The sequence below is a fragment of the Lissotriton vulgaris genome, chromosome 9 (genome assembly GCF_964263255.1).
Source record: "Lissotriton vulgaris chromosome 9, aLisVul1.2, whole genome shotgun sequence".
Lineage (NCBI taxonomy): Eukaryota > Metazoa > Chordata > Amphibia > Caudata > Salamandridae > Lissotriton > Lissotriton vulgaris.
The window spans coordinates 241,127,563-241,153,178 of record NC_141697.1 but is presented as its reverse complement, the minus strand read 5'-3'; the positions used below and the strand labels follow the sequence as shown (position 1 = coordinate 241,153,178).

The window sequence follows — 25,616 nt, the reverse complement described above, 5'->3', positions numbered from 1 at the left end:
CTGTAGATGCCCTGCAACAAAATAAGCTTCCCACACACAATACAGAATGTGAAATATCCTCGACTTCAATGAGCAGCAAGAAGCCCCGCTGCTGGTCTGCGCTGGTCGAGCCTGCGGTCCGCCAATCAGTGCCAATCAGCTATCCCTTTCGCCCCCTGCACGGCCATGGGAACACCCAGCGCGTGTGGGTGCTGCAAGTAAATAAGTGCACATTGCTCCGAAAATGAAATAGAAATTTCGCTTTAAATAAAACAGCCACGAAGCCATATACATTTTGTAAATGCAATAAGTAAATAAGTGAGAACAAGCACATTGCGTTGACTTGCCTGCACGATGGGATAAAAGAGAAAATTTGGGCCATCTGAAAGACTGGTTTTGCATCTTTAAATACCGAACCTATTGGACAATACATAAACCCTTGTGATAATAAACAGCCCCCAAGCCATAATAACCATTTTGTTTGTTTCAACCATTAACACCAAGTGCTGCAACCAACCACCCAAACATGAACATCACGTGGGAGGCGGACGGCCTCCATTTTCTCTGCTTGGCCATTTTGGGTCGAGCCAGGGCGGGACAGCGTTTCCACGGTGATACCGACTATCGGCCAGATTCATGAAAGACCCGTTTTGCGAGTCTGAAATAGCGATTCATAAGGAATCGCTATTACAGACTCGCAAAACGGGATTCATGTAGGAATCGCAAAATTAAATGCGATTCCTACAGATTCCTTATTTGCGATTAGCAAATTGCTAATCGCAAATAAGGAATAACTCCCCATTCATTCCTATGGCCCAAAAGGCCCATAGGAATGAATGGGGACTATTCCTTATTTGCGATTAGCAATTAGCTAATCGCAAATAAGATAGCGATTTTAAGGGTGCCAGGGGTGTCCAAAGGACACCCTGTAGCACCCCTTAAATGCAAATTGAAACAGGTGTTGCGCACACACATGTCCTTTGGACATGTGTGTGTGCAACATGCAATTTAGAAAAATGCTTTTAAAAGCATTTTTCTAAGTTTTCGCTATTTACCACGAGGTTTGACCTCGCGGTAAATAGCAGGCCGAAATTGCGAATTCGTAATTTTGAAATGGATGATGAATTACATTTAAGGAATCTCAAATAGAGATTCCTTAAATGTAATTCCTCGGAAAAATGCGAAATCGCTATTACCGATTTTTGCATTTGGGATGATGAATCCCAAATGCAAAAATAGCGCTCGCAAAGGGCCAGATTCTCAGAATCTGGCCCTTTGCGAGCCAATTTCAGCTTGATGAATCAGGCTGTATGTGATCTATTATCGATAACATACCTGGCCTGTATGGGCATCAACCGTTGAACCATGCTGATCGTAGTACCACGCTGTACGTGATGCGCCCCAAAATCCCCACATGACATCTGTCTGTTCCATATCTAGCAGCATTTGAGAACAAGCATTACTACCTGATTGCTACCACAGCGCAGTAATCGACATTGTTGACCCGGTCGGCGCTTAGGCAGCTGTCCACTCTGCTTGCATTAACTTGTGAGAAACCAAAGCCCCCGCTGCGCTGCCGAAGGCCCCATCAGCCATCCAGTTACATTCTGTGTAGTGAAGCCTGAAACCAGCGAAGTATATCCCAGAGTTCAACCATAGACAAAAACGCCCAGAAATGGCAAGACAAACATCTTCAACGAACAGCAGGCACCAGCTGCGCCGCTGAATGACATCCAGTTACATACTGAGCATAAGTAGCCTGTAAACCAGCAAAGTATAAATCCCCGGCACAAGTGCACAACCATATACAAAGTCACGCCCAGGGGATTTGAGCGTGTATCGGAAGAGCAACTTAAGACAACATTGTCTTCAACGAACGGCAGGCCCTCGCTGCGCCACCGAAGGCCATCCGGTTACAAAACCAGCACGCAAAGTATACATCCCCGGCACAACCACTTGCCAAAAACGCCCAGGGATTTGAAGGTGCATCAGTACATGTGCTGCATATGCCGGAAATGAGGCGAGCGAGTGACGCGTCACTGCTGCGCTACTTTTCAGCGCAAAGGCTGGCCAAAAATAATGCCCAGGGCCGTCATTGGTAGCGCTTTCGCGCGCTACAAGATTGACAGCTCTGGGACGGGAGCCACAACACGAACAACAAACGAGGTATGTCGCGCATGCGGCATGGTGCACTGCAGGCAGGCAGCATTTAAAAGCAGGTGCAATTGCTCCTCATACGGGGCCCACGCGGGCAGCCGCCTTTATAAATTATTTGGGGACACGGACACTGCCACCAGTGCAGCGCGGCCGCCACCCTCAGAATCGTGCCGCCTGGGGCGGACCGCCCCCACCGCACCCCCCTAGCTACGCGGGTGCCTCCACCTTTTGCTGCCCTAGGCAGCCGCCTAGTCCTGCCTTATGGCAGAAACGGCCCTGGTGTCACAATATGTGCGTCATGATCGGAGATGACCCTACCCAAATAGTCTGAATATTTGATGCGTGGAAGGAGAGATTGAGTGCACATGAAGCGGTCCAGGCGGACTCGTAAGTTGTGTGGCGTCGAGTGAAATGAGTATATTCTGATAGTAGGATGGGTGTGTCTCCATGCATCTGCTAGGGACCAGTGGGCAGCCCAGGCGCGGAATGCGGCTGAGAGCCGTGGGCTGGGGACTGCTTGGTGGTGGGGGGGGGGGGGGGGGGTAGGATCTATCCAGTGTGAGCTCCAAGGGGCAATTGTAGTCTCCGCCAGTATCCATTGGGAGTGTGTGAATCCCACCAGGGCGGTCGTCAGGGTCCCCCAAAAAGGTGACTGCTCAATATTGGGAGCATAGATGCTGCCTACGAGGATGGCCAGCCCATCTAACAATCCTTCTAGTAGCGCGTATCGGCCCTCGGGATCCACCCTCCTGCCGGTTTCGCGAAAGGGCACTCCGGGCGAATCCAGATCAGCGCACCTCTCGCGAAGTCGGAGTAGGTTGTGGTGCAAAAAGAGCCGCGCCATTTTTTTGGGAGTTTGCACAATTCCTCCTCGGTGAGATGGGTCTCCTGGAGAGAAATAATCTGTGCCTGCTGCCTCTTAATATACGGGTATATCGTGTAGCGTTTCCTGGCTGTGTGCATTCCTCGTACATTGAGGGTTAGAAACCGAAAGTCTGTGTGTGCCATGGTGAAGGTAAGGTCGTGCCCTGATAGCGCCTGGTTGCTGGGGGAGTGGAGACTCCTATCTCTAGCCTATGGACATCGCACGTGGAGCTGTATGGAGATGTAGGTGCTTGCCCCTGCCCTGAATATGGGAGGTAACAAAAGATCATGGTATGTGGGATAGGTAAACTGCGAACTGGGGTGGGACCTATCGTTCGTTTCAGAACTTTATTTGATTATTTCACAACAATCATAAACGCATACAAAATATATACAATATACATTCCTCCCAATATGTTCTGATACAAATTTACTACCAATTCCAGGATAAAAACAATGATTAAAACAAATGCTAAAAACAAATACTAGAAACAGGTGCCGCTCGTGTTGGTTAAAAAACCACTTAATTAATTGGAAGACCATGATTTTCCTAGTGGCCATTGATTTTAAAATAAACATGGCTGTGAAAAAAACAAACATCAGGGTTCTCTAGGGAGAAAAACAAACTCATTGCTGATTTTATCATTGTAACAGACTTTTTTTTAAATAAGGGTTTCAAATATACAATGCGAAAGGGCAGAAAAAGGTCACAGGTCAATAAAAAGTGTATAGTACTCTGTTTGGTAACCCTGTCCCAAGGGCAGGGTGCGAAGGAATGATATTTCATACGCGGAAAAGCCACCAGGTGGTGGACAATTCCCAGTCGTAATCTGGTGAGGACAAACCGATGGGATGGCCTGGTAACTATTCTCAGATAATTTTGAGAACCAGATGTAGGTATGTTGGAGTAATAAAATTGTGAGGTAGCTAGCAACATATTACCATTTTTCCGCACTTGTGCTTTCTTACCCATGTAACGACTCTTTAACTCTTTCTTAGGGAAGTCAAGTAAACATTCGGGGTCTGCCCGGACATCTAAATTAAATACATCCTTAGCTGTTGTCATTGCATAATCAATCCATGGGATCTTTGAACATTTATCTAGGCGGATCACTCCTAGTGAAGCCAGTTTCTTCTTTTGACCAAATTGCTCTCCACACCAACAAAGGTCTTAAACTTATCAGGTCAGATAAAAACTCCAGCCCCAATTCCAGGTGCGTTATCTCTGTTGAGGCCGATTTAGGTAGGCATAGAAATTTTTTGATAAAACAATTCTCTTCTACCTGTAGGTCCACATGGTGACAATGCCCCCAGACACCGGATCTATATAATGCAATTGAAACACATCTGCACCTGTAGATGTGCAGCATATCAAGGATACGACGGCCCCCAAGTTTAGTTGCAAATTTAAAAACACCATGGACACTCCTAGACATTTTAGCTTTAACATTAGTCTCTTGAGACCACATACCATTGCAGCTAAACGTTATGCCCAGATAGCAGAAATTTTTCACAATTTCAATCTTCTTATCATCTATATAAAATGGTTTTATCTTCCTCATTTTCTTCCCACACTGCATAATAAAAGTTTTTGTAGTATTAATTTTCAACTCCCTGCCCTTAATAAATCCCGCAAACTTGTCCATTAGCCTCTGCAAACCGCGGGGGGTTCTGGATATAAATACCTAATCCATGGGCATCTGCAGGGGGGACAAGGAGGGGCGTGTGCCCCCCCCTGGAGCGACCCTCCTTGCCCCACCCCACTTTCCTCTCCTTTCTTTTATATGCTTCCCTGTGAAATGGATCCATACAAAAAAGAAAGACGCTTTTGCTGGAAATGCCGTATTTTTCTGATGTTTTAATTCCAAAGTGCAGCATTGGGAATAAAAGGGTAAAAATATAAAAAATAGATACATAACTAAATAAAGTAAGACAGAGTGGTAGCACACAGGCCAAATTGATTTTATTCACACTGAAACACATTAGCGCCACTTTTACAGAGTTTGCCAGTGAAGCGCTATTTTTGTTTTCTTGTCTTTGTTTTCCCTGGACTTGGAACTAGTGCATCAATCCTGGAGGTACTGCAATGTGTGGATTGGAAAACGAAATGTGTGCTGTGGCTCTGCGTCCAGGGATGTGGTCTTTTTACCATACTGCTTACGTTTTGTAAGGATATAAGCAATGGAAATTGAAATGGGTCCATTCAGGGCCCTGTAGTCGTGTCCTTATCTTTTCAGGCAAAGCACTCACTGATTTCTGAATAGTGAGTGTAAAAGCATTAATGTAACCATGTTGTTCCTGCTTACATTTCCCATGGTTTGCTAACATTTGCATTCCCTATGAGTGTTTGCTTTTTCCAGGATGTTGTTGCTTTTTTTTTGTAGGCCGCATATTGCTCTTGTCTAGTACGTAATTTAAATTGAGCCGCATCCAGGTGTTTATAGTGGGCAACAATTGTGTTGTAGTTGAAAACAGTGGGAGTTTTTCTCAGTGGGGCAGTACGGTGTTCAGTGGGGGAGAGGATGTGGCACTATGGTCAGAGCTGCTGAATTTGCAACTGGGAACCAGGTTCAACCTTAATAACCAGCCCACCAGACCACTCTCCTGCGAGAGCACAATCACATGCTATACCTTAGAAGGCTTCGCAACACCTTAGAAGTCCTGGTGTCTTCGCACCAGCAGGTGGACCCTAGCATGACAAGTGTAGGTTAACCTTCAAGGCTTGTCCACCGCTTTCCATACTGAAGTTCACCTTCAGTCTTGCGGGCAGACCTATGAAGGGATGCATGTCGTTACAACGCATACTTTTACAACGCATACCTTTACAACACATTTTTTACACCGCAACATCCAGTACAATGCATTCCATTACAATGCATGCCATTACAACAAATTCTTTGAAACTACCTTTACAACGCATTCCACTACAACGCATACTACATTTACAACGCATACCATTACAATGCATACCATTACATTGCATGTATGGTAAGTATTGGATAGTGTAGGGGTAAAAATTACTATTCTAACTCCCGGGGGGTGCAACAGTAGGGTAAGTGTTGGATAGTGTAGGGGTAAAAATTACTATTCTAACTCCAGTGGGTGCAACAGTAGGGTAAGTATTGGATAGTGTAGGGGTAAAAATTACTATTCTAACTCAAAGGGGGTGCAACAGTAGGGTAAGTGTTGGATAGTGTAGGTATGCGTTGTAATGGTATGCGTTGTAATGACTGCATTGTAATGACATGCGTTGTAGTGGTATGCGTTTTAGTGACATGAGTTGTAATGGTTGCGTTGTAATGGCATGCGCTGTAATGGATGTTGCGTTGTAAAGGTAGTGCGTTGTAAAAGTTGCGTTGTAAGTGTTGTTTTCCCCTATGATGCAGCACACCCTAGAGCAACAGTCACTGAGGTCACAGGACCCTTGAGAAGGGCCAGCTCTAGGCCGGTGCAACCAGTGTGACCGCACTGAGTGCTGACTTTAGGTGGAGGCATCACGTTTTCAAGTATATTATGGTTTTAAAAACGCTTGCTGCCTCCTTCGTGCCCTCCAGCAATTTTCAGCAACAATAAAAATGTCATGATGACTCTGGTGATTAATGTTCTTCCTAGAGAGAGATCAGAATTTTGTCTAGTGGAAGTTTTAACTCATGGAAAGGTAGCTCAGAGGGTTAATGTACTAGCTGCGAAGAACATGCACCATGCAGATCACAAAGTGCACATAATGTAAATAGGTCAGTGGGCTACTGCTTTTGTCAGAGAGATCCTTTTGTTACTTGCAGTTTATAAGTTAAAATCCTAACTTAGAACAGTGAGCTATTAACTGTCATCTAAGAGCTGCATACAAACTGCAAGGTATAAATTAGAGCGTTATGTTTCCCCCGTCCCCAATCCCCCCGTCTTTGATTATCCTAATGTCCCAAAAAGTGTTCTTTTGGACAGAAACCAATTCTAATTATTAAGGAGAACACCCAACCATGGTGATACGTTTTAAATTCCGGGTATTGTGTTTCTCCAGACCAATCACTATAAAACTATATGGGCTACTAGTATGGTTGTCGTGTGACTCCTACACCTTGTAGTCCTTAGTCTTATGTAACATTTTCTATACAATGATTAACACACATATTGATTGTCTCTGTGTAATGTGTGTGATGTAAAGTGCTCTGACACCCTACAATGGTATGAGTGGCGCTGTAAATCAAATTAAATGCATCTGAGAGAGAGTGGTTATGGAAACTTGGGGGGCACAGTTAAAGGGTGGTAATGAGGGAATCCATGGCAGAGGTGGTCATTGGGGGGCACTAACAAACATTAATGCACAGGACACCACCAGTGCTATGGCTGGCCCTGCCCTTGAGGCCAGTCTGCCTCACCCGTAGGTTCCTCCATTGGCCTTGTTACAGCAGTAGTAGCTGCAACACACCAGGGATTGGCAATGCAGGATTTGCACGCACACCAAACTAAGTTCGCAAACTTCACAGTCTCCCTGCTTCATTCACAAGCACTTTTAACATGTGCTGCCTGCTGTGGGGCCACTGGAATTAATTATGCAACAAAGGATGACAACATTATGCCGTAGTGTTGACTAAATTATGCATAAAAAAAAGGCTGTAGCGTAATGCAGTATATTTTCAGATATTTTATTATTTTGACGTGTGTACACATGCTAACAGTCTCTGGAAAGATTTTGCCTTATTAGTACCAGTGTAACATATAAACGCAGCAGTGAGAAAGGTGACCAGTCAACCTTTACAATAGGCCATCCACTCCGCAGCAAAACAAGTCACATTTTATATTAACTTTTGATATGTTTGAGCTACAAACACTTTATTAGTTTAAATGGTCAGATCATGCAGCATTATGAAGCAAATATGGCAGAGCCATCATTTTAGAGAAAACATTTGCAAACTAGGATATTTTGCCATTCATGTTTGAAGTTCTGTTGTGGAAAAAGGGAGTAGTGCTAATGACAGAAACTCCATGGCTCGGAGACAAATGGCTTGTGCTTCCACATTTTATAGTATTTGGTACATTCTGTGATCAGAAGCATATCCCACTTTGTAAATATATTTTAATGTCAATAACTCATTATAACCTTAAATTATCATGTGTATTCATTGGTTGATTAAACTGGGTAGTGAAATGCCAAACAAATACTAAACATTGGGATGTCTATGCATTCTGGCCACACCTCTGGCTCCACCCACAGTTCCAATCCTTGGATTATTCCCGCCGCCTGATTCTCTGTCCACAGTTCCCCTACTTTTTTTCCCACACTTTGACCACTGTGTAGGACTCAGCATCCCTGGACCTGTGATGTGCCGCCGCTGCGGGCGAAGCATGTGCCACACATTTACTCTGCCGGGCTTCCGCATAAGGGAGCTGGTCATTATTGTATCCCTAAACGTGCGCACGTTGTCAGTTTGACATTGACTACACGTAGAGGGACTCTAAGTTTCTTTCAAAAAATATAGCTAACATTTGGACCTATACATTTTATTTTCTATAAATTAATTGAATGCGTGTAAAATTTAGCAATGCCCGGGGAATTCTAGTAAAGGGAGCACCCATTGGCGAATCACTAGCATGTGTGATTGCTGCATTATTTATTACTAACTTTGATGTTGTGCTTTAACTTTGGATAAAAGTTGGGGCGTGGCCAAGCAGCATGGCCGACAGGACGTGAGCTCCACCAGCTCCGTCCGGAAGACCAACGATATCCTGTGCATTACTCCTGCCCGGGCTCTCTCGATAGCAGAGAAGCGTGTCGGAAGGTGCTTTAACCCGACTGAGACCCCCTAGCCAAAAAGGAGGACCCGAATCACACCGCGAGCGGTGACGCAGATGCTACTGGAGGTGGCGACGGCGCGCTGACTCACGCGACGCCGCGGTCTGGGCCTGCACAGTGGAGCCGGACTGCGGGCAAACCACCCAGGGCTGACGAGCTGAGCGAGCCCCCTGGTGAGCACCAGTGATTTTGCCATGGCTCCCAGGGTGAAGGTGGAGAGGCGGAGAGCGGCGGCTCGGAGACCCTGCTGATAGGCGGTGAGGAGAGAGACGGGACGGAGGCGCCGTCCATCTTGTATAGCGCTCCTGCGGCGGAGCTCTGACCCCCACACTGCTGCTACCGGGAGCTGCGTACCTGGCCTTCGGAGAGTCTGCACCCGACGTCGGAGGACGTGAGTGCTGCTGCCCTGGCTCCTGCTCAAGGCGTGTGGTGAGTGCGGAGGTCCCGGGTTGCTGTGTGCCTGACCGGAGCCTGGCCCCTTCGCTGTCCCCTGAGGAGGCTTAGTGCTTGCTTCCCTCCTCCCCCCGGACTGTGGACTGCATCCCGGTTTTGCCGTTCACCGCCCTGCTACATCGGGGGGAGTCCAGGAGCAGCGCCGCTGGAGCTGCGGTTAGGCTGCGCCCCTCCCCCACTCGCTCGCCATTTTGTATGCTGTACCAGGCGGCCCTCTGGTGAGACCGCGAACGTTTGTAGCGGAGTGCACCTGTGTCCCCACCTGCCCAGGTCTTTGGAGCCTGGTAGCTGCTCTGCTGCTGGACTGGAGGAGGAGGAAGTTGCGGGGTGAGGAGGTGGTGGGGCCCGCGATCCCGCTTGCGCTGGTCCCTACTGTCTCGGGGGGGTCCTGAATCCTGGTCCCCACTGTGCTCCCAGTATTGGAGGGAGACAGATGCAAACTGCTCCTGCTCTGCCTTACTTGCCAAATCGATTGGACTGCCTTGGGCACTGCCTGCGCTGCATTACCTGTGAGCCCAGGTGTGGCCCTACTGCGCCTGCTGTTCCTGACCCAGACTAGTTTAGGGGGCCCTCCCTGGCCGGCGAGGCTTGAGGTGCGCACCTTGAAACATACAGACTTGCGCCTATCGCTATGGCGGCCCGCAAAGATCGTGGTTCAAAGACCTCCCAGCCTAACACAATCGTGCAGTACACTACCCCTCGCCTGCAGCCACAAAGGATCACGCGGCAGACGGGTCCTGATGACAGGGGTGAAGACTCGGCGGAACCGTCCAGAGCTGAAATCCTCAAGGCTATTCAGGGTTCACACTCTGCCCTGGAATGTCAGATAGGGACGGTCTCTATAGATGTAAACCTTCTGCGGACAGACCTCCGCAAGGTGGCAGACAAGGTTTCGGACGCGGAGGGCAAATCACTCAGCTGCAGGGAGAGGTTGCCTCTCTGCAAAAATCGCTCGCCCAACTTACCTCTACTACCCGTGCATTGGAAAGGCGCGCCGAGGATGCGGAAGGGAGAGCGCGTCGGAGCAACATAAGGGTCCTGGGAGTACCGGAACGATTGGAGGTGGGGAACCCTGAGCGCTTCCTAGAGACTTGGATCCGTACGCACCTATGCCCGACTGGATTGTCCAGCGTCTTCATAGTGGAGCGGGCACATAGAGCCCTGGTGCCCCCTCCGCGACCGGTGGAGGCTCCTAGAGCCCTCATCGCAAAAATCCTGAACTACAAAGACCGTGACTGTATCCTTAGAGCGGCGAGAGAGACGGGGCCCCACATGATTGAGAACAGTCGCGTGTCAATTTACCCTGACTATACCCAACAAGTACAGGAACAAAGGAAATCCTATTTGGGAGTTAAACAAAAACTCCGTGACATGAAGCTTCAGTACATGCTTCTATATCCTACCAAACTCAAGGTACTCTCCCAGGGCCGTGCACATTTCTTTGAGACGCCAGCGGAGGTGTGGGAGTGGCTTGAGATCAGAGGGGATGACCTGCCCCCGGGGGAGAGGGGGGCTCACGAGAAACTTGGGGGACCAGACCACGGAAGAGGCGTGGTGGTAGAAGAGGTCGCCGTTCTGGGTCCCATGGATCTCCTGAGGCCCGACCCACGGTGGGAGCGGATGGTGCTATCCATATGGAAGCCTCGCCGACGAGGGCAGGCTCGAGTTCGGCTGGGGCTGCTGCTCCTGATGAGATCTTGGTACCAGACACTTTGCAGGAAACGCCGTTGAACACAGACTCTACGGCTCCGGTCGTCCCAGAGACAGCCCTACCTGCACCGGGGTTGGAATGATCTTTTACCTTGACTTGAATGGGCCTTCTGCAAACCCGTCCTTCAATTGTGTGATCCTACACTGACTAACAATTTGATGGCCTATCGCATCCCATCCCTGTCGTTGGGGCCTTTTTGAATAATGGCTAGTGCCATAGGACTGGCGTCCTTGTGGCCTGAGCTACGGGGGGGGTAAGGGTGGGGGTGACTGTAGTTTTGAGTGATACCGTGTCCACACTGCTGGCAAAGTTGGAAAGACATGCCCGGGTAATTTTCTTAGGATCGTTGGGTCTTTCGGGGAGCTGGGAGGGAAGGGGGGTGAGGTTGCTTTGTTGTGTGTGAGTGTGTGTGGAGTGTGTTGTATGGGGTGGCTGTGCACGTCCTGGCACTGGCGGGGGAAGGGCAGGGTGTCGGTTTTGGTTGTTGCTATCCTATTGCTCATGGGTGGGGGGGATGAGGGTGTTCTTGCAAAAGGTCCGTGTTTTTGGGTTGTTGGGAGGTGGGATGGGGTTTGTGACAAAGATGACACTGGCATTATGTGCACACTGTTCCTGATTTGTGGGGAGCTTGTCCTGAGAGCTACACCCCTAGATTTACATGTAGTGGGGGCCACGTGGAGGCGGTTCAGGTTGCACCTACACTGTAGCCCATTTGGGAGTAATCATTGGCCATGGGATTTAAGTTTTTAACGTGGAATGTGCGTGGCTTGGGCACGTGCACCAAGAGACACAGGGTCCTCACCTTCCTTAAGCGCCATGGGGTCTCAATTGCTTGTTTGCAGGAGACCCACTTAGACGACGGCGCACAACGGCTATCCAGGAAATGGAGAGGCCAGATTTTCCATTCCTCCTACTCCACATATGCTAGGGGGGTCCTCATTTGGGTGGCCCCAGGGATTCCTTGTGCTGTTCAATATGTAGATGCAGATGTAGAAGGCAGGTACATATTAGTGAGGCTCAGATTAGACGACAAAGAACTCCTGCTCCTTAACACGTATGCCCCGAACACTGATGACCCGGCCTTCTTCTCTCAGATACAGGATCTTGTGGCTCCGAGTCTGAACGCACCCCTCCTCTGGTTTGGGGATTTCAATTGCATACTGCATCATGAGCTCGACCGTCACCCGCCCAGAGCAGGCACTAAGCCTCGTATGACGGCGCGATTACAGGAAGTGATGCACAATCTCAGGGCGGTAGACGTGTGGCGTACCTGCCACCGCGCAAAGAAGCTTTTCACATGCTACACATAGTAGGCTAGATCGAGTTCTCGCGGCTAACCTTACCTCTTTTCTTACATTGACGGTTACACACCAGGCCCGATACCTGTCGGACCATGCCCCAGTTACATGCGTGGTGAAGTGGCCTGATCGCGCGGCACGCCCGCGCACGTGGAGACTGCCGACTGACCTGCTCCAGGATCAGGTGGCCAGAGACCATGTGGCGACGTCGCTGTCAACCTACTTGGAACTCAACTGGGTGGGGGATGACCTATCCTACTCCACCAAGTGGGAGGCACTAAAGGCAGTGGTGCGTGGAGCGCGTATGGGCCTGTCGTACGGGGTCAGGAAAAACTGTCGTCTGACTTACAAGCTGCGGAAACTGCGCTCAAACGAGCCCAATCTCAGTCAGATCCGAACGAGTTGGATCAACAGGCGGAGAGTGTTGCCCTGGTATCGTTACATGACATACTCACACGGCTTGACAAATTTACACTGGGCCAATACAGGCAACGTCTCCATCGTGAAGGAGATAAGTCTGGCCGCTTGTTAGCCTGGATACTTCGTCGGGAGTTCGCGCCTGAACGGATAGTAGCCCTACGGAACCCCAGTGGCGTCATGGTCCACTCTGAAACCGATGTCCTTGCAGTCCTTCGAAGCCATCTACAAACCGTATACGAGGCTGACCCATCAATATCGGAGGATGTCTATCACTCGTATCTTGAATACCTCCGCCTTCAGACTCTACCGGAAGCTGCGGCGAAGGAACTTGATGTAAAGCTGACACTGGGTGAGATTACCGCGGCGATAGCCGCCCTCCCCGTGCCAAGACATCTGGCGGAGATGGATTTCCGGCTGAGTTTTATCATACCTTCGGTCATGTCCTGGCCTCCCCCCTCTTACAATTCTACAATGAGGCTTTGCATGCTGGCACCCTTCCACCCACCATGAATCAGGTTGAGGTGTGTATGATCTTGAAGCCAGGCGGTGACAAAACAGACCCCGCAGCATATCGCCCGATCACACTGATAAACACAGATGCAAAAATCCTTACTAAATTGTTAGCCACGCTCCTTGCCCCGCACATGACACAGCTCGTCCACTCCGACCAGTGCGGATTTATCCCGGGTCGTAACACGGCGATGAATTTGCGCTGCCTAAATCACATATTGCATGAGGTGCGGGGACGGGAGGGCCCTCACGTGTTGGTTTCAGTTGATTTGGCCAAAGCCTTTGATACGGTGCACTGAGGTTATCTAATGCACGTTCTCCTGAAAATGGGGTTCGGACCTGGATTTCGCGACTGGATCCGGGTGCTCTATGGGGCGCCCCGAGCCAGGGTGCGCCTGGGATCGGCCCGCTCCGACGAGTGGTCATTGGGGAGAGGCACCCGGCAGGGCTGTCCTCTCTCCCCCCTCCTATTTGCTCTTGCGATTGAGCCCCTAGCCGTTTCTGCCCGTACTGAATTGCAGGACTGGGGTATAGTGGTGGGGGACACTACCAATATAATTTCCCTCTACGCCGATGATGCGCTTTTCTATCTGACTTCCCTAGTGGAGGCCCTCCCCGCCTTGCTGCGGCTCTTGGACCGCTTTGGCGCAGCCTCTGGACTGCGTATAAATATCTACAAGTCTCTGGTGTTTCCGCTGACCGATGCTGTCCCAGACCCGGATACTGATCCCCACCATTTGGGCCTCCGGTACGAACGACTGACATTCCGGTACTTGGGCATTCAGGTGGCCACCTCGGATGAGACTCTCCTGACTCACAATATCGACAAAATTCTCACGCCCCTCAGAAAATCTATTGCCTTTTGGAACACACTTCCTCTCTCTCTCATGGGGCGATTAGCAGTTGCCAAAATGGTGATGCTCCCTAGGGTGCTCTATGTGTTGCAGAACACTCTTTGCCCATTACCCCTCCGAGTGTTCCGCACGTTGAACTCACTCCTCACCTCACTTCTTTGGGCGGGTGGGCGCAGCAGAGTCGCGTTACACACTGTGACAAGGTGTTGGGACGAAGGTGACCTCGGGGCCCCAAGGTTTGACCTGTATTACTATGCGGCGCAGCTTCTCCCGGCCGCCAGGTGGTTCGCTGAAGACGAGAATTGGGAATTGGCACTGTTGGCTGGTACGGCCAATGATAAGGACCTGCAGGAGGCCTTAATGCAAGGTCGAGGCGCCGAGGGCACTCTGCCATATGTGGTGCGACACACAGCTAACATCTGGCAGCAGTTTGTTGAGAAGGTGCTGCGGCGCGCACCGTTCCATAGGGAGCTCCCAATTTGGATATTGGCCCCGATACTCAAGATGGAGGAAAATATGTCCTTTCGAGAGTGGCGCTCGGGCGGTTGTGAGACCCTTGCGGATCTCTACGCAAATGACTCCTTCGTGGGTGCCGTGGACTCTTTTGACCTCTGCGAGGGCCAATACCTGCACTACGGAAGTCTTCGGGATGTGGGCAGGACAACATGGTCCCAATTCCCAGAGGCGCCCCCGCTCACTAACACCCTGGACATCATTATATCCTGTGGGAGAGGTAGGCGCCTGATCTCCCTCCTTTACTCTGCCATGCGCAGAGACTCGGTCCCCCCGTTAGCACCGGCCTGGGTGGCCTGGGAGGCAGACCTGGGGATGGAGTTGGAACCTGCCCGGAGGAGGCGGATTGGACTGTTGACTCGCAAGGTCTCCTGCAATGCGCGTTTTAAACTTATACACTTTAATTTTGTCCACCGCACCTACATGACACCTGTCTCCCTTCATCGTATATCGAGAGATAGACGTCATAATTGCCCTAGATGTGGGAGGGAGAGGGCGGGTTTCCTACATCTAGCGTGGGAATGTCCTTTAGTTCAGGATTTCTGGCGGAGGGTGGTGGTGTACGTTGCCCGTGCCACACACCTTAGGCTGCATCTAGACCCACTCCACTGTCTGCTGGCGTTAGTGCCTAAGCCAAAAAAGAAAGGTCTGTCTTATAAATTTCTGCAACTCTTACTGGTTCTGGCAAGGAGACGGGTGGCCATTACTTGGATGGGTCAGAGGGCGCCTGAGGTTTCTCATTGGTTGAGAGACGCAGAGGAATGGGCTTTAGCAGAGCAGACACACATGCAACGCACTCGCAAAGATGGGAAGCTCCAGGATGACTTACTCGCCTGGACAACAATGAGCATGGAGGGGCTGGATGATTCGGATGCCACCAGCGCTGAGTTGTTTTCCTCTGCGTCCTCGGAGTCTGGCTGTGAGGGGGGGGAGTCTGATGCGGGGTGTATGGAGGCAGTGTAGGGGTCCCTTGTGGTCACGCCGATATTCCTTGATAGGTTTGTCTGTATTTAGCTGCGACTCCCATAAGGCCACAATGACTAGTGATGACTGCGACCTAGCTGGCCCTCGCATGCATATCCTACTTTAATCGGATCAGCACTAGAAATGCCATTCATGGGGTAATTAGTTATTGTTAAACTGTTATGTAGTATAGGAGTGCGACATAAGAAAACTGACGTAGACACTGATAAGTTTTTAATGATACTTGGAGCACAAATCCAATTTTCCCTACTAACATACATGCTTTACTCCTGCGCCGCCCAGCCTCCGGGATGTGGGCCATATATGGCTGTGTATCGACATTGGGACTGCTTATTCCTACTGTTTACATATCAACTGGATTGATGACTGTATGCCTTGTGCCTTTTTACTATCTTCGCTATAATAAAAATATTTAAAAAAAAACAAAAAAAAACTTTGGATAAAAGTTATCATGAATTCTAGCACCAAGAAGCCAATATTGGTAAATATATGTGCTACAAATAATCCCTAACATACACTGTGCATACAGTATACTTAATCTGGTGCTTTAATCATAGGCTGTTTTAAAGTATTCTGATAAAAATCGAATCGTGCTGAAGACAGCCTTGATTGGTGTTGGATCGAGGACCCGGAAGTCTGTACACCTAGCAGACAGAGATAAAGCACCTTGTCAGAAAGTTTAGCGTTTTCCCTACAGGTGGTGTTTGTTGGCCTGTGGCAGGGTCAGTCATATGTCCTGGATTCCTAGCATTTAATTGAGTCTATCCCAGTTCTGCACCTCAGTGTTTCTTGTGCCCCACCCGGCACACATCATGTCGGAGGATGGTGATGACGTTAAAATTTTGCCCCCCCCGGAAAAATGTCTGCAGACGCCCATGCCCAAATATTAGGACCACTGGCTCTGTAGACTGCCCAGCTTGCTTGCCTCCAAGAAGAGCTTGAAAACAATTATTTTACAGGAGGCTTTTCCTGATGCCGCCACACAAGATCACCAAGCAGCAGCAGCAGCATAAGACCTTCTGTATGCTTCTGTCCGTTGGGATGCCTTGAGGTGGGAGCATGGCACCCAAGAATCTGTAGTCCTTTCTATGACTTGGTGGGTGATGCAGTGTAATAGTAGGGGGACTTGTGGCCATGATAAAAAACACATAAATAAACAAGTAAATATGGTACAGTGTATTGATTTAAATAATTCCTCAGTCACCCCCTTCATCTAAGCCTGCCTGTGTGTCAGCCCGGGCTGAGACAGCTTCCCAGGCAGGCACACACAGCCGCACCCAAGCACTTCACAGGTCTCTAAAAAGACCATTTGCACGCTAATGAAGCTCTGTTTAATTTAACCTCTTCTTAGGCCCCTGCAACTCCACTGTGACTATTACTGGAATCACCCGGCGGCCGGCCCCCACAGAGCAGCAGAGTCTCTTAGACTCGCGCTGCTGCAACCGGCAGTGTTTGAAGACACTATTAATTATTTTTTTTAAATACACGGGTACGATGACTACAAGGTCCGTGGGCTGCCAAGGAAGGCTTGCCGGGCCGCCAGCGGCCCGCGGGACGTACTATGAGTACCCGTGGCTTAGAATGAAGGAGGTCTGGCATCTCTGTCTCGGGACTCGATTTCCCAACACCCCGCAAGGGGAGCCGGAAACACTGGAGCTGGATTCTCGGCAGGAGAAAGGCAGCTTCCTGATCAGTGCGTCAGCTGGAGAGTCGGCTTCCTTCTGCACTTGCTGTAGCGAGCTGCGTCAGACAAGTAGGCTGTCGATCTGTTTCGAACCACCGCAGTTTGCCATAGCAAGTGAAGGTATATATATACCTTGAAGTTGTTTAGGAATGCCATAGTTTGACTTAAAGTCGGGCATATGAACATCATTAATGAACCCTTTGGGAATAGTTGTTCATTGTAAAGTAACCGAGTTCTTGGAGAAATCAATATTCAAGCAAGGGGAAGTCCCTGACTGCTTAAGCTGGTTTTCCAAGAATTCGTTGTGACGTTTGGTACGGGTGGAAGTAGCCATGCCTGTATTTGGGTAGCATGGGCTATGCCTAAATAAGGGCTTGATTTCTATGCCTACATAAGGGCAATTTGAATTGTACCTATATAAGGGCATGAATCGGGAAAATTCACTCAGAGCCTAAAACGCCATACTACAAAGGGAGGGTTAAAGCTTAGAACTGAGTTAAGAGAGAGGTTTAAATTGTTTAATATTTGGGTGATACGTTCTACATTAATTACAGTATTCATTTGAAGTTATGCTGTTTTTATTTGACAGAAAATCTTTAAAGATGGAGAGTGGGAGAAGACAGGAAGAGTCTGGAGGAAAGGATAACAATTTTTGGGTCGTATTATTTGGTTGAAGTTCCGGAAGTTCCTTGGAGCAGCTAAAATAGGAAGATGGGTGATGAGTTCTGGTTTATATGGACTGCAGTGATGTTCTAATTCTGGATTTTTGATTGCGCTTAAGAAATGCTTCAAAGTGCTGCAGTTTAGAGTGGCAATAAAAGGTGATGCATAATGCTAGCCTCTGTGTTTTTATTGAAATCCAGATTCTCTGATTGTTAAAACTTGGAGAATCCACATTTATTTGTATTATCCACCCTGTTAAATTATTGTTAATATTATTGACTAATTGCTGATAATGTATGAACTCTTTAAAGTATCACATGCATTATAATTTTTTATATCCTATTGGGTTTTTTGCAGGCGATCATCTGACATTCCAACTGGAGCACACTTCCTGGCATAAGCACTAATTCCATTTTCACTGCCTTTACATGACCCTTTTTATTTTCTCATACACAGACTGACATGAATTAATTGCCTCAGTGAGTAATCTACTCTTGAGACATGCCCATACAGTTAACTACCCTTTACATCCAGTGTATATAATTCCTGGCCCATTCCATCCTTGTTTTATGTTCACAGACTATGGATTATGCTCCTAAAATCTCATGTCCTAATGATGACCCTCTAAACAATAGTGTTTGGAAAAGTCATTGACGCCTGGGGCAATTGAACCTTATTTTGAATGAATTCTTAACTCCTTGTTTGGATATCTATGATTCTATCAGTAGAAACTACGACAAAATAATTAAATATATTGTCCATTACTTTTTGTATTTGAGACACTTTCATGCACCCTCTAAGTCTAATACAGTGTGCGATCACTTCATCAAGATGCCTTAAATGCCATTTATGCCAATGTGCTCTACGGCAATTGTTAATAATCAACTGTTTCTTCAACTTCATATATAAATAATTATTATTGATATGCATATGAATAACTATTCTATGTTTATCTAACCTAAGTCATTACAGATGGAATTGTTTAATATGTTGTTTAATCAACAAACTATCACACGCATTGCACAAGTTGGAGACAATTTGGAAAATGTCATCGAACACTCGCTACAATCGGTGTATCTTCTATCTTTCATTTGGAATTTCAAAACTACTCCAAAGAATAATTATGAATTATTTATGAAATGTTTCTATTTTTTCTCTTCAAGTATTTGTTCTGTTGTTTATTTGATTCATGTGCACGTGTGGGTCTTGACGTACATTAGGTCTTTAGCACCTACCTGCATCTTTTTTTCCAGAATTTTCTAGATGCTATTGAAAATTAAATTAAATTAATGTTCTGTGTACAAGTTAGTGGAATTTTGCAAAAAAAAAAGTCAGAACAACAACCAGCCATTGCACTTGGATTTGATCTCATGAACACTAGATCTTTCTTTTTTCCCAAACAGTGAATCTAGTGGCAACAAATATGGATAGGAAATTCTCTAATGCTTGCTTCTAACTAGCTGTAGGAACTTGGATATGTTATCTCTAAGGTAATCCATGCTGTGTGAACAAGCCTCTGTCTGCTTTGCTCGTTGCAGTGGCTACATACACACAAACACTCACACACACTCACTCACACACAGGGCCATTGTGAATGAATAGATTGGGGTGTGAGTGAAAGGGTGGATGGGTAGGTGAGTGAAAGAGTGGATGGATAGATGGACGAATGAGTCAAAGTATGGATGCAAGGATGGATTAGTGAAAGAAAGGGTGGATTAATGTATAGATGTATGGATGAGTGAAACAGTGAATGGATGGATGATGAGAGAAAGACTAGGTGGATGGCTGAGTGAACGGATGGATGGATGAGTGAAGGGGTAAATGAATTGATGGATGAGTGGCTGCATAGATAAATGGGGAAGGGTGAATGGATAAGTGAAAGGATGGATGCCTAAGAGAAAGGGTTGATGGATGAGTGAAACGGAGGATGGGTGGATGGATGGAGTGAAAGGGTGGATGAATGGATGGATGAGAGGAATAGTGGATGGATGAGTTAAAGAATGGGTGGATTGGTGAAATGGTGGATGGATGGGGAGTAAAAGGATGGATGGATAGGTTTGGATATGGATGGGCAGACACATGGATGGATGGAATGGTCAAAGACTTAATGATGGATGGAAAAATAAATGAATAACAGAATGTAAATGTAAAATGGTGGGTATCAAGAGGTGGAAGGAATTGTGAATATATGAATGGATTGATGCTTGGATGAAAGCGACAAGAGAGCCCTTATAGGCAGGGTCAAAATAACTTGCTTTACTTGCTTGGTGCCAAAGGACTTTAGTTCAAAGTGGGTGGTATTTGGGGGCACTAGTGAGCCCGGCAGCAAGATGGCTGCCATTCGGTGAGACTCTGCGTGTTGGACAGAAAATCCGTCCATTATCCACTACCTGCAGCCAGCATCAATGCTCGTAACTGCAAGGGGGTATCCTGGAGAGACCGACGGCTTGAATGATACCACTTAAGCGGCTGGCAGTGCTCTAGCAGTGGCTTAAAACCTGACTGACAGCTGGGCTGTGGAGAGGCCTAGCCGAGAGACACAGCATGGTGACGTTTCCCGCAGGTAAAGGGACAGTCGCCCTGCACTCGCCTTGGATGCGGCCTTGGGAGCGGCTCCCCCCTTGAAGCAGTGACGAGCTCTGTGAGGACTGCCGTGCTGTCATGGGCCGGGATCTGCGACATTAGAGGTGAGCGACACAGAGGAGTACCTGTAGCTGTCGCTGAGGGTGGACAGGGTGCCCTACAGGGTAGGTCGGCCCTGTCTGCCTCGCGCTGAATACGACTGCAGCGGAGGAGCGAAGAACTGCGGGGGGCCACTGACAGACTGCTACTATAAATCCAAGCTGCCCGACTGGCCTGGGTCGGCCGCATGGTCAAAGTGGCGTGGCCTGCAGGGGTGGAGCCGGGGGGGCTGCCTGAAGTGATGGGTTTCACTGCGTATGCGGAGCGGGGCCACGACCTTGCCTGAATCTGAGTTTCATTCATCGGAAGGAGAGGGCCTTGGGGGCCCAGGCTTGCAGCAGGAGCAGCCTGTACGGGGGCTGTCCCTACCCCCTTTCTTGCCTAATAGTAGTAGAAAGCTGTCCCCTGACATTGAGGCGCAAGGTGATCCCTGGGGCCACCCTTGGGTGCTGCATGAGAGCTGCGCGGAGAGGGTCTACCTGGTCGCCGCTGAGTTAACAGGGGAGAGCGCTGTGGTGGAGCAGCAGCTGCACTAAGTTCATAACACCAGCAAAATGAGCCTATACACAATGTGCTAAGCCTGTGGACTGCCTCCCACTTCAATAAAAGTGACAAGACGTTTGAGCTGCACATGCCATGGACAAATGCATCCATAACCTGCTAACCTTGATAGCAGTGCTCACATGTCCTATGCTGGGTGCGGCCCTGAGGAGAGAAGACAGTAGGAGGCTGAGACAGTGGCCCGTCGGGCGGGTGCCAACCCAGCGTGCAGCGATCCCAAGTCACTATCGCACGACCCTCAGCCCAAGACGACTGAGGCAAAGTCACACAACGAGCTGGCTGGCGGCAAGGTAGGGACATGTCTGGGACGAGACTGTACCAGAAAACTGTTGAGGACAGGTCCTCCCTAGAGGAGGTGAGACATCATTGTCCCCCTCGTGGATTGAATGAGGGTTTGGGTGCCCATGTCCTGCGTCTCTGATTTGGAGCCACAGAAGACTCAGTCCAGACTTGCGACTCTCCTGCTTGGGGCACCTGGATGGCCGTCTGACAAAGACGCCCCAAGGCCAGAAGCCTTTTAAGAGGCAAGAACACGACCCAGATGTGCCCAGGAGCACACTAGCAGAATGGGGATAGGTGACGCCAAGCAGTCGAAACTGTTCTTCAGCAAGCAAACCCGCCCGAGGTCATCCAGCCATGGGGGGCAACCAGCAAGATTCAGAACCTGGAGGTGCAACCCCCCTGAACCGGACATCCAAGTAATGTTTAGGGACCTCAAACAATTTCTCACAGCCATTGACAATAAAATTGACTCTCTTGCAGACAGATTTGACCGCCTCAAATAGAAAGTGACGAATCATTAAGAACGTCTCGAACGAGTTGAACAACGCACCTCTGCGCTGGAGGATGAGAATTGGGAGTTGGGCCACCCGGGAAATACTCCTTGGCACGGAAAAGGTAATGGAGGTGATAAGGAATAAGAATGAGGATTTGGAGGTCAGATCACACCGCAAAAATCTACGAATTGTAGGGGTGCCAGAGTCCACCACAATATCCCGAGTAGAGGACTATATGGAGGAAATGCTGCAGGCTCTCTGGTGAATTGCTGTCACCTGTGTGCATTGTGGAAAGAGCACACAATTCTCCGAGCCCCAGGCCCCCACCAGGCGTACCTGCCAGGCCAATCATTGCATGCTTCTTGAACTACCGGGACAGAGATATGGTTCTCCGGTTAGCATGAAATCCGCAGAATATAGTGTATCAGGGGGCCCTGGTGTTCTTCTACCCAGACTTCACCTTAGCAGTACCAGAGGCTAGAAGAGAATTTCAAGCGGTCAAACGCACCCTGCAACAACTGGATGTTAAATACTCCCTCCTATGCCCGGCAAAGCTGCGGGTGTTCCACGCCGGAAGAACCTCATATTTAACAGACCCGAAGAGCGCAGCTAGGACCGTGAAGGATCTCCGGTTCATCAAGAAGGCATCGAAATCAGGAAAAGCCGTGGAGGCGGGAAGCTGCACTAGTGACAATGACTAACTATGCACTGTGCTGCTGTTTCATAAATCACTGTGAATGATGACTCATCTGTGGCGGACAGTGACTTTCCTCCCTTGTATCCTTTCCGTTGTATACTTGTTGCTGGCTGCTCCACTGTGATGTCTTTGTCCTGCTGCCCACCTCTTGTACATTTGGGCTCCTAGATATTTCTCCCCCAGGGATGATTCCCAAGTTCTGCGAAATTCAAGATCTACGTTGGGGTTGTGGGGTGGTTGTGGCTAATGCTCAGGCTGTTTGAGGGGCTGGAGTGGGTAGGGGCGGGCCTTTTGGAGATTGTTTTTTGATGCTGAATTAATGTGTTTAATGTGTTGTCAGATCTTGTGTGACAAAATGGCCTCTTTCTTTCAATCAAAAGTTCAAACAATATGCAGGGAATCGGAAGGGCTGGGCTTCGACACTCCCATTCCACAGGTGCAAGCATCGGATGAGGAGTTAACCACTACTAACCACCTGACCCGTTTCACGCTAATAACAGTGGAATCAGTTAATGATCTTCTACTGACCGCCAAGTCAGGTTCCCCGGCCTAGCCATGCCCACTGGACATCATTCATGGTGTCTCGAATCAAGTCAACATGTTACTTGCCCCCTCTTAAACATTGTTGTTAGGACAGGTGATTTCCCGGTAGCCTGGAAGAAAGCCTGCATCAGACCCATTCTAAAGAAACCTTCCCTGGGCCCATGTGAAGTAACAAGCTATCGACCAATTTCCTGCCTGCCCTTAGCAGCCAAGGTCCTGGAAAAAGCTATAAACTCAGAGCTTAACTACTATCTGAATACTAACAATCTACTCAACAGTACTCAACATGGCTTTTGCTCTGGCCATTCCACGGAGTCTGCATTAATCATAGCCATGGAGAAAATCCGTTGGCAAATAGACGGGCGGCAGAGCTGTCCTTATCCTACTTGACCTATCAGCCGCGTTCAACGTGGTCAATCACTCGGTACTTACTCAACGGCTGAAGGCAACAGGAATTTCGGACACCGCGCTAGCCCTCCTCACCTCCTTCCTAAAAGGCAGAGAACAGAGGATGTGCTGGGACAATCTCAAATCTGATAAATGTTATCTCCCATGTGGAGTTCCACAGGGGTCAGCACTCTCGCCCACATTGTTCAACATCTATGTGACTCCGTTGGCTAAGTTAGTCAAAGACCACGGCTTCTCGCTTGTATCGAATGCCGACGATACTAAAATTATAATTTCTATTTCATCCACGGAAGACACTGTAGACTAGATTCCACAACTGTCTGAACACATCATGAAATGGATGCACTAATGCAATCTAAAATTAAATACAGATAAGATGGAGGTTATGGAATTCGGCACTGGTCCACCCATTTGGAATTTAGTGTGGTGGCCGGCAGTGGCAGGAGACTGTCCAGTCCCAGTGGTCAAAATGAGAAACCTAGGCTTTGTATGTGATGATCAACTCAGCTTCTCTGGGCAGATCAACCATGTAACATCAACTTGCAACTGCCTTTTAAAGATATTGCAGAAGATTTTACCTTTTCTCCCACTGGAGCTGTGGAAAACGGTTGTGGTAGCACTTATTCTCTCTCGCATAGACTACTACAATGCCCTTTACCTAGGAGTTGACAAGTGGCAACTATCCAAACTGCAATCTCTACAGAACGCCACAGCCCGAACCTTGTTGAATATCCCAAAATATAATCATATCTCCGGAGCTATTAGGAACCTCCATTGGCTTCCAGTTAAGGAGCGGATTGAGTTTAAGGCACTATGTCTGGTTCACAAAGCCCTGAATGGAGGCGGGACAACGGATTATCACAAACTATTTCAATTGTACACCCCCAACGCATTCTGAGATCAGCTAAGCAAGCACTGGTCAATGTCCCTAAAATCAAGAAGGCAAGATGGGGAGGCAGATGCCTCTCCCATCTAGCTTCCAAGCTCTGGAACAAGCCACCTCCGAACATCAGAGTTCAATCTGTCCGGTCACAATTCAGGGGCACGTTGAAAACCTGGCTCTCCTCTCTACAGTAAGGACATGAACCTTCCTGGTTTCATTGCATTTCTTTGCTACCCCAGCGCCAAGACGCCTTGGCAATTGAGCACTTTACATACCATATACTCACTTACTTTACTTTTTCCTCTTTTTTACCCTGACCGGTCTCCACCTCACTTACCACACTGTGGGGTGCTCTTCAGGCAAATCGCAAGGTAGGGCAATATGACTAGAGTGAAGTGTATCACCTGGAATGTCCGTGGCCTGAATGATATTAGCAAGGCGAGGATGGTTGCCTCACAGCTTGATCACCATGGAGTGGACATCTGCTTCTTGCAGGAGCTGCACCTCACAGAGCACATACGCAGGCGACAGTGAGTGGGATGGATGGGGGGGGGGGGGCGAAAGACACGTTGCATGCTACTCCAACTATGCTCACGGGGTGGCCATACTCATCACGAAAGGACTGCAGTGGCGCACATGCACAACCATATGCGACAAACTGGGAAGATATATGATGCTGGCAGGATCACTGGGGGGCCAACCAATCATACTGGTCTCAATAAATGGTCCCAATACTGATGAACCAGAAGGAGGCTCATTGACTCTCTCAATCTGGGCACAATACTATGGGGAGGAGACTACAATGTTGTGCTTGATGCTAGAAAAGACAGATCGGGCGACTCTTGTCACCCCTACCCTAGGGCTACAGCACAATTGCAGCCCATAATAACTGATGAGGATCTGGTAGATGTATGGCGGTGCAGACATCCAAATCGAACACAAGGCGAATTTGTGCCATCTGCCGGACCCTCCTGGTCGTGGATTGACTACTGGCTGGTTTCCTGCTATGTAGCGGCCTGAGTTGCTGAGGCGGTACACTTGCCCTGGACCCTTTCTAATCTCTCCCCGGTGATGCTCACACTGGACATTCCTGAGCACTGACCTGAGTGTTCAGTTGGAGGCATCCGCATGGGGCGCTGCAAGAGCAAGCGTTCTGAGAAACTGTCAGACAGGCCATAGCTGAGT

General features: G+C 48.6%; 1 protein-coding gene across 1 annotated transcript in view; it reads left to right on the top strand.

The window, feature by feature from the left end:
* The window catches only part of CCDC32 (coiled-coil domain containing 32), a 223,147-nt gene extending 205,226 nt beyond the window's left edge, over window positions 1–17,921 (top strand). The window contains exon 4 of the mRNA XM_086937417.1: window positions 17,808–17,921. Coding sequence (XP_086793543.1) covers window positions 17,808–17,892 — 85 coding nt within the window. The 3' untranslated portion in view covers window positions 17,893–17,921. The remainder of the gene's footprint in view (window positions 1–17,807) is intronic.
* Window positions 17,922–25,616: the final 7,695 nt, after the last annotated feature.